Source organism: Pogonomyrmex barbatus, unplaced genomic scaffold (genome assembly GCF_055798465.1).
Source record: "Pogonomyrmex barbatus isolate J1 unplaced genomic scaffold, ASM5579846v1 scaffold5, whole genome shotgun sequence".
In the NCBI taxonomy this organism is placed as follows: domain Eukaryota; kingdom Metazoa; phylum Arthropoda; class Insecta; order Hymenoptera; family Formicidae; genus Pogonomyrmex; species Pogonomyrmex barbatus.
The window spans coordinates 7,003,123-7,012,690 of NW_028297149.1; the positions used below are offsets into that span (position 1 = coordinate 7,003,123).

Here is a 9,568-nt window from a genome sequence, read left to right on the forward strand (position 1 = left end):
AAACAGAATCAAACAAATAAATTGCATCAATTGTCACTGAAAATTAGAAAAAAGAAACTGTGTTGTATTATGGTATAAAGTTAAGATATAAATAAATAACAAGTCTTTACTTAAAAATTAAGATTAAAAACATGTCAAAGAAGAAAAATAATATAATATAACATCACATGCGGTTTATTTTACAATTAACTGTATAATATTATTACGATAAATGGACGATGTTCCGGAATAATATATTAGGACATAAAACATTTCCTTGTGAAGATAATATTGTAGCTTTGTTTGCTTCAAGGATATTTATAAATATTAACTATTTATAGTTAACTCGCAAAATGAAAAATTATAAACATGTCATAGTTTACATTTGCATTCGATGTTGATGCATCATTTTACATTATTCGAGTTTTTCTCTTCGGTATTCTTGATATTATCATGGGATGACAATTCAGGTATCTACAAAGAAATTAAATATGAGAAAAAAAATTTAATGACAATTCATTTATAAAAATTGTCGTCTGTTCTTACCTGACGAGGTAGATTAGGAAGAACTGTCGGCAATCTATAACTAGGTAAAACATCCGGCATTGGTGGAGGAACCGGTGGTTCACCGTAAGCCTCATGAAGCTCCTCCAATCTTGTACAGAGAGCGTTGCCGCGTTTGCTCGTAGTGTTCATTTTCTTCATAAGCCAATCGGCCTGTTCCTCTAAACGTTTCAATCGATCGGCTCGCATTGCCAAAACTTCCTCTGGAGTTCGAGTAGCCGAGGTAACTTCTTTTTGCGAACTCATCGCGCCTTCCCGTGTTTCCCTTCTGTCATCTTTGAACATTGATGTAGACACAGCGCTAACATCGGCTGTAGGAAATTCTCGGACCGTGTCCAAACTCGAGGAAGAATCCACGGAAATACTGTCAGAATCTGCGACACTGTCTGTTGGTTTGGAAGATCTTTCTTCTCTGCCTTCTATCAATTCTTCTTGATTTGACATCGTTGAGGTAGAAATAGAATTATCCATCGATGAGGAAGCAATAGAATTATCCGTAAAATTTTCTAATTTTGTCATTGCCATACCAAATACTGGAGTAGAAAAACGATTAGATGGACCCACTATCAAGGGATTGCTAAATTGCACGCTTTTTATAGAAGAGAGTGATGCAGGCGTGGGAAGGGGCCCAATGGAAAAAACAGGTATCGTACTGGGTATATTTGTAACAGTATCGATAGATGTCGATAAGTGAGAATCAGGTAATAACGAAATACTTTCGGATTTTATTGTCTCACCATTGCTGTTATCGTGCTGTCTTGACAAATTTTTGGTTTCAGTTAACGATGACTCAAGCAATTCGTCATTATCCATCGTCGAAGGTAGGTCGATACTGGTGGCTATTCGTTTTAGTGTCTTCGTAGATGATAACAAACATTGAGATTCGATGGTTGATATCCAAGTTTGTGGATTATCATTACAAAAATCTATTTTAGAAAGCGTCATCCGATTAAGCATCTCCGTATCATCGCCAGTGTCAAAGGTCGAATTTTCCAAGGGTATTGTTAGGCTCTCTTGTGAAGCTGAAACATTTTCGCCTGATTCTCCATCATCTATTTTTATGAGATTCTGTATAACATTGGTGAGAGCTTGGTCCAAAGGATCTAAAATTTCCTGTGTTCCTTCCGCAATGTCCTGTTAAAAATTTTATTAATCAGTTATCGATATAAAATACATATTTTAAATATAATTCGCTGTAAATTCGTTTACATCAGCTTCTGCCACTTTAACGGATTCTGAATCAGCATGTGTAATTTCTGCCTCGTCTAATTCCGCTTCGGTCTCTGGGGTTAGTGTTCGTTGTTCTAAAATTATCGAAGAACCAGTCTTCGATTCTGATAGCTCGGTATCTGTCGGCTGTTCGGATTCTGTATCCGGCGTCGGCGCTCTAGGGCTCTCCTACATTAATTCGAACAATATTTTATTTTAAAATAAAAAAAAAGATTACAAAAATGTATATAAGCATAATAAAAGCATTAATAGAAACCTTTCGTGCCCGTCTACGCGGTCTGACTCGTCCCTCAATTACTTCTTCTTCTTCGTCGGTATCATCACCTCTCTCATCGCTGAAGCCACTTTCAGCGCTACACGAAATATAATCCAAGTCAAGAATTGCAGAACAATTTTTATATTAAATAATAAAATAAGATCTAAAATAATTTTAAAATTCTTTCTATTTTCTCTATTGTTACAATTTGTAAATATTTATATAGTAAAATATTATTTTTAAAATTTACTTTAAAATTCGATCTTATCATCATCCATTCTTGTTATTTACAAATGTTCAGTTGGTTTCAGTTAGTAAGTTTTAAAATAATAATTGTATGCAGTGAAATAATGAATGAACAACCTGTTAAAAGAATCACGAGCAGCCAAAGCTTTCCGTGCAGCAAACTCGCGACGCAAGTTTCTCCACTCCAGTTCGGTGTTTGTATTCTTTTGTCTGGCCGATTCCCATTTTTCTCTACAGTATTCCAGCTCCTGTTTTAATTCTTGCAACATTTTTCTTTTTTGCTGCAACTCGTATCTTAATATTTCCTCGTGTGTGTGCAACTGTTGATGTTGTGCCTGCATTCGACCGACAATATTCCACGTTTTGGCCAACTCGACCGACACCATGGAAAGTCTCTTCTCCTAAATATTAAAAAGTTAATTATAATTTTTCATTCTATTTATAAAAGTAATTTTCTATTCTATTTATAAAAGTTTAGAGAGAGACAAATTACCTGCTCGCTCAATTTACTCTCTAAATGAGTGTTCAGCTGTTTCATACGGTTCATCTCTTTTTCCAAATGCTTCTTTTCCAAAATTAATTCTTTTAAACGAATATATGTTTTGCTCACGGATATCACTAATCTTGGGCCAGCTGGAGTATCCACAGACTTGTAACAGCTGTTTGGATCTGAACAAGACGCAACGGAAACGCTCGGAGAAGTCACTGCATGGCAACTAAGTAGTTCCAATAAGACGCGCCACACCTACAACGCAATTTCACACTTACTTGAACGAAGTAAACTCTTTAAACATACATAACTATATACAGTAGTATGCAATTTTTAGAAAATTACTGTAACGCAATATTAAAATAAATTTTTATAAGTAATATGAATTAAAATTATATTAAAAATTTATATGTTATATTTTATGTGTATTGACCTTAGGTAAGTTATGGGCGATGTCTTCTTCTTGTAAATCATCTTCCTTTCTATCAATTTCGCCAACATTATCTACATTGTTTTCTTCATTTGTGTGTTTCTGGGCCGCTTTGCCACCCTCGACTTGTTCAATTAGATCTAGAAGAAGTTTAGGAAGAGCTGCTGCTTCTGTGCTTTCTTCTCTGGCTATGTCACTTATCAGATCATGATTCTCCTATAATGTTAAAATTAAATATTATTAACTATTATTTTCTATCTATTTCTTTTATTCTTATACTTTTTTAATTCTAATTATAAATAATAAATCAGTCATCTGCAATCATGTAATACCTGTAATAATTGAGTCAACCGATCAAGATCCATGTCTGCAGAAGAAGCTCCAAGTAGCATCTGTGTGAATAATCCATTAATGAGAGACATTTGATTTTGAAGATCTCTGCAATCAGCCTTGGTTAGTCCTAATTGTGATTCCAAGTTTGTGATTTCCGAATCTTGAACATCGACCTAACATATGTAACATAAAACATAAGACTGTCAAACAATGAATAAAATCTCAAAATCGAAAAATAAAATATGCATAAAATGCATAAACGTATAAAATCGAACACATTGATACCTTTTCTTCGGCTTTTTTGAGTTCCTCTTCCAAATTCTCCGATTTTTTAAGAGCGTATTCAAGTTTTTGCTTCACGTCTATCAGTTCCTTGATCGCAGAATCTTTTATCTCAGTTAAAACTCTCAACCTCTCATTGTAAAGACTTTTCAACGCATTTATATTCTCCAATTGTCGATTACATTCCGCTCCTACGTCATCTTGAACTTCCAGGAAACTCCTGTCACCCAATCTGACCAGCAATTGAGCTAGATAATCCTTCAACTCATTAGTCTGACGTTCACGCGCAATAAGAGATACGCGTGTCTTGCTGGTCGCTTCCGTCAAACACTGAATGCGATGTCGATGTCGCTCTGAATCGGTTTCCAGGTGGTAACGAAGGTCATCTACCTTCTCAATTTGGTGTCGAACGTCATTCCTTAACTCGTCGGATACCTGTAACAAACTCGTATACAGATTTTTTGTAAAGCGAATAAAACATATGTGTGTGACAAACGTGACAAATGTGACTTCTAAAGGTATGAAACATACCTTTAGAATACGCGTTAATTGTTGCACTTCCGCGCGTTTCAACGCTTTTTCGTTTTCGTCTTTATTTGTCTTATGTTCTTTTATCGTAGCTTCTGAAACGTCATTTACAAAATCTTGCGGATTCTTATGAGTGGAACGTAACAAAGCCAACATGTTCGACGTTTCGGAATGAGCTTCCTTCTCGGCGTCCAATTCTTTTCTAAGTCTTTCCATTTCAGACGAGACTGCTGCGATAGCTCTATGTCTAGCTTCCCTCTTCAGGGTTAATTCTTTTCTAAATTCGTCTATACTGACGGCACGATTTAAATTCGATGCACCTTCCGGTATATCTTCATCTATCGAGTCGACTGCATCTATGAGATAAATATTCAATATTTTTTATTTTGTAACTTAAAAAAAAATTTACTTATGTAATTCTACTAAAATTAATAAAATAAAAACTAGTGGACAATATATAATATACCGATATTTTCTTTTGAAGCAATGTCATTTTTCCTTCTTTCAGTCTTCATAGTCTCCTTCAGTCTTTGAATCTCCTGCAAAGCATCTTCAAGAGCCTTAATTTGTTTATTTTTATCCAAAACTTCTTTAGCTAATTGTGTCTGTAATTCTGATATCTTTTGGTTTTCCGCATTCTTGATTTGTTCAGCCTCGAGCAACGATTTTTGCAAATTTTGTTCCAAAACTAGTATTCTCGCATCGGCAGTGTCCTTTTCCGACTGAAAGACATCAATCTCTTTCAGCAATCTTTCGATTTCTTCCTTGGCGTGATTTAAGCGCTTCTCTAATTCGTCGTATTGCTGCGTGCGTTCGTGCAAATTAGCTTCTATCATTGTATGTCGCGTTTTTAGTTTCTAAATAAAAAAAAAAATCTTTATTATAAAGCATTTTAATGTAATATTAGCATTAAATTATATGTTATAAGAAATCGTGCAAAATTATTAACTCTTAATTATTAACTCCAAAACTTTAAAATCAAAAATCTCAGAATATCGTACCTCGTAATCTACATTTAATTTTTCCATTAAATTTTTCTGATCCGTCAAATCATACAAAAGTCTTTCGTTCGCATTCTGATATTCTAATTGAATAGTTTTTAATCTCTCAATTTCCTCTGATAATTTGAATACTTCTTCATTCACCGAATTTCTCGTTGACGGTTCTTGCTCATCATCTCTCAATCTTATGCGTCTTATGCGCACTTTAGCTAAATCTACGTTCTTTGTGGAACATGAGTTTTCGTCTATTCTAGGAATATTTGTCTCGAAATCATCGGAATGAGCGCTGTAGTAGCTATGAATGTCCGTTCCTATCCTCGTCGCGCCTCGATTCTCGCCACAATCGTCAGATATTTCACCATTAATATCAATCACTATTTGATCCGTCCGTTGTTCCGACGATTCACAACACAATTCCATAGATTTTGAATCAAATTTCTCATTGTTCGTATCTTGAATCTTCAGCAAATTCTCCGTTCTAGAACGCAATTTGTTATCTTCTTGCAAACATTGTTTGCAATGTCCAAGAGAACTTGTTGCCAATAATCTTTCAAGTCTAACAAGGCGTTGCTCCAATCTTCGTGTTTCTTCTCTTTGATTTTTATGAGTATTCTGCAATCCTTTCTGAGGAACGTTCTCGCATATCTCCAAATTCTCTGTCGAAATCTTTTGCTTCCGATTCGCTCTATTTTTCGACAGCTCCAAGTATAACGCCTCCATACGTGCCAGCGTTGCGTTTTGCGCGCTGGCTAATTGATGATTGGCCATGGCCAGCTGCGAGATAATTCGCGAAAACTCCATTTCGTTATTCTGTTGACACATCGAGGGATCGTGACCATCGGCGGACTGCCAACCTGTCATTTGTGCTGTACACGTTAACTGCAATATAAATAAACTGACCGTACAATTTCAGGCTATATATTTTTTTAATGTAAAACTATTAATATATTAATTATCGCGTTAATTTTCGCGAAATATCACTTCTTTTGTAAAGCTCGAATGATACCAATCAAATTATCAACGCGTGCACGATGAATCACACGATTTCAGACAAAGAAGATGAAAAAAACAAAGATATCTTCTTCTTTTCGTTCTTTTTCATAAGTATTTATCTTGCCAAAAGTTAATGCGGTTTTAATAGGATTAAAAAGCATTTTACGTAAGCTTACAGTTTTCGGAAGAAAAAGATTTCCACCGGCGCTTTCGAGAGATAATGATCCGCTCTCGATGATTCGCAATGGTATACTGACATAAAACGCAACACTTTCGGGAACCGCAACTGAGAGAACAAGCACGTGATCGCGCTCGATGACTATGGAGACGGCTTTTCGTGATTGTGAGTCAGCGTGTTCTCCCGAAAACATGGATTGGAGAGAAGCCAGCTTGTCGCGGTTAACAGAGGGACCGGCTTCCGCGGGACGAAACTGCGTGATTTTTGCCCGGAAAGTTGCAGATGCAACTCGACGATGGCAATGCCCGAGTCTAATTTAGCTACATTTGTACATGTACAAACAGACTATCCGCACGATGACTGTCGAGACAAATATCAATATAATTCGTGAACGCGTCTGCTTGCCAGCTTCATCGTTTGTCGATGAAAATGACACGTGAAACATTAAACTAAGAATTTTATAACACGACAAAATCAAGGAACTAACAAAAAGAGGAAAAACGGACGACTTACCAAAGTCTCGCGTTTAGGAGGCAGCATACTCGACGAACTGGGTGTCATTGGCCTTTGATCCCACAATTCGCCAGATTTCAAGGTCACATAGGGATTAGGACCCTATGCATCAAAATATTAAATAAATTTAATCCAAAATTTATGCCTTTTTTCTCTATCCCTTTATATTTAATTATTTTTGTCTTTTTCTGGTTAAAGACGTACTTGCAATCGTGACTGATCCTCCCCTTTGTAGCTGCCTGTTCCCACATACGTTCTTTGTCTTCCATCGTTCGCCGGACAAGCGTCTTTCGAACACAAAGATGTTTCTGCCTCATATTCACTCGCAGAAATCAAAGCCGGCGGATCACTACTACTACTGGATATTCCCATTATTTAAGCTTTTCACTTATTAGAAGATTATTATCTTATTTTCCGATTATATTTTTTTCCTGTAAATAATTTTACTAAATATCTAACTCTACATGTTATTATATTCAAATAGATGGCTTCTTCTAGCACAAATAATGTAATACATCAAAATATACACATGTATAATTTTATATAAATCTGTTCAAATTTGGATTCTGAATATATCAAAAACCGATTGTTAAACTGTAATTTAATAAATCAATATATTTTTAAACTATCAAAATTGCATATCGAGATATAAAGTTGCGGCAAAAAAAATTTGGATTGTGTCAGCTTTTATTTTTAGAAACTAGTTTGATCTAGATTGCATCCCTTTAAAGACTAAGTAGGATAAAAAGCTAGATAAAAATAGAAACACATTCAATTTAGCTCTTTCAAGTGTGAAATAAAGATTAGATAATAAATAATTGTGTAATGGAAACAAATATAATATATTAAGTAATAATACGCAACACTTATACATAACACTGAAAAATTTGCGTAAATCAACTTTTAATCAATTATATAAAAGCTAGATGTCATTTAACAGCAAAAATTCGGCACTTTTTTTCATAAGACAGAGACACGAGTTTCGGATATATAATTCAAATTTAAATAAAACTTGCTTACCGATAATTAACAAAAAGTCGTGAAAGTCGTGGCTTCGGTTTCTTCGAGGGTCACACGATGGACGACGATTCTTTGACTACCGTCATCGTTCTAGCGGGCACCGACTCGCATCTCCAAAAATATCATTTCGAAAGACCGCCTGCGCAAAGCCGACGACATATCTTCGCATCGAATTCATGCGCAGAAGCGTTGCTTCAGACTTCCGCGCGTATTTCACATCCTAGGAAGTCGTCCATCGACGTTCACGAAACAATAAATTCATGTCGAAAGAGATTTTCTGACGAATATCATATTGCGTGATTTCAATTATAGATTGTTGTAAAAGGTGTAGCACACCAAAGAATTATAATCTTTTAATTTAAAAAATGTAAAAAATATTTTAAAAAGTTTAAAATTTAATTTAAATTGCTCATCAAATTAAATAAAAATATTTATTTAATCCAAAAATCTTGTTATTTGTTTCCCAGAAATTAAATGATAGTGTTTCGTTGCAATGTGTATTACCGTCGTCATAAGTTTTACTTTGATACAGTACTCAATTAAGAGAATAAACAACTATTTTAAGACGCTTTCAAGTCTTCAGGCAGTAGATGCACTCGGGAAAATGTAAACGTCTTAACAATAGCTTCGCATGTATTCTATATTTAGGTAGTTTTTCGAACTGTTCGTCATCGCTATCACCGTTCCAAAAGGAAGATCGATTTATCGTCCTACGTTTTTCATTTATAACATTGTAACGTTCAGTGCGATAATAAAAAAACACTGAGTTAAATGTATTTCTATTTTTATTTTCTTTTTGTTGTATTTCATTTTCAAAGAAAAGATCAAAATATAATCTAAATCGAACTAGTTTCTAAAAATAAAAATTAAGACAACCACTAAACTTTTTTTGTAGTGACAAAATAATTCTGTATTAAATTATTTAATCTTCACAATTTAAAATATATGAAATATATTGCATTATTAAATATATTAACATGTTGCGAAAATAGTAGATAATTTAGAAAATAGATAATTTAGAATTTTTATAACAAAATAAATATAAATATAATGTTTCTTTATATTTCTGATTTTTCAAATAAGAGAATTTTCTTATATTTTCTTATATATCACAAATAAAGTCTAGAATAAATATTAAATATAGCACAAAGTAACCAGAGTGAGGAACGTGCAAGAAAGCATTAAATTTATTTAAAACGATGAAGGTGAACATAGAAATAAATGGCCTTTAACAAATTGATCAACTGCAGGTAAAGTAATGCTCCATCTAATCTATCGAACTCGGGTATGTCGTCCCTGTGGATAAATGATGTCTTCGTTCAGTATTTTGCATTGTTAAAATCTATCGAGAGAAATTTTTGCTGAAACCTTCGGTATTTTGTCGGTAATTATAAATTTTGACGCCAAGTTTCCGAAAAGCGAAAGTATGTCTAGGTAACGCATCTTGTAGAGAAATCGTTAAAAATATTGGGCTGACATCTCCTCATGTTCTTCCCTATTTCGGGGATCACGAATGGGAATCAAA

The 9,568-nt window shown here is 34.4% G+C and overlaps 1 protein-coding gene across 6 annotated transcripts; it reads right to left on the reverse strand.

Annotated features, from left to right (window-relative positions):
* Positions 1–158: 158 nt before the first annotated feature.
* LOC105425383 (uncharacterized) lies at positions 159–8,730 on the reverse strand. 6 transcript variants are annotated; one of them, XM_011636123.3, is made up of 16 exons: positions 8,044–8,729; positions 7,228–7,454; positions 7,024–7,125; positions 5,340–6,218; positions 4,805–5,195; positions 4,342–4,694; positions 3,814–4,245; positions 3,528–3,701; positions 3,199–3,411; positions 2,769–3,020; positions 2,393–2,676; positions 2,030–2,126; positions 1,753–1,941; positions 1,281–1,677; positions 526–1,076; positions 159–453 (listed from the first exon to the last, which is right to left on the reverse strand). In XM_011636123.3, the coding sequence occupies exons 2-16, from the start codon at positions 7,393–7,395 to the stop codon at positions 385–387; spliced, it is 4,551 nt and encodes a 1,516-aa protein (XP_011634425.2). In that variant the 5' UTR covers positions 7,396–7,454; positions 8,044–8,729; the 3' UTR covers positions 159–384. The 6 variants fall into 6 exon arrangements, with proteins under 6 accessions (XP_011634425.2, XP_088938258.1, XP_088938259.1 ...); XM_089082132.1 differs by having other exon boundaries at positions 526–1,677; positions 4,805–5,060; positions 8,044–8,730; XM_089082133.1 differs by having other exon boundaries at positions 526–1,677; positions 7,024–7,075; positions 7,228–7,310.
* Positions 8,731–9,568: the final 838 nt, after the last annotated feature.

What these genes read in the sequence shown, in the direction of transcription:
- LOC105425383 (XM_011636122.3), bottom strand. Translation starts at nt 7,395, where the DNA reads ATGGGAATATCCAGTAGTAGTAGTGATCCGCCGGCTTTGATTTCTGCG. An exon ending in AATTAACGCGTATTCTAAAG is followed by an intron (nt 4,246 to 4,341) that starts GTATGTTTCATA and finishes AGTTTGTTACAG; the next exon opens with GTATCCGACGAGTTAAGGAA. An exon ending in TTAAAGTGGCAGAAGCTGAT is followed by an intron (nt 1,678 to 1,752) that starts GTAAACGAATTT and finishes AATTTTTAACAG; the next exon opens with GACATTGCGGAAGGAACACA.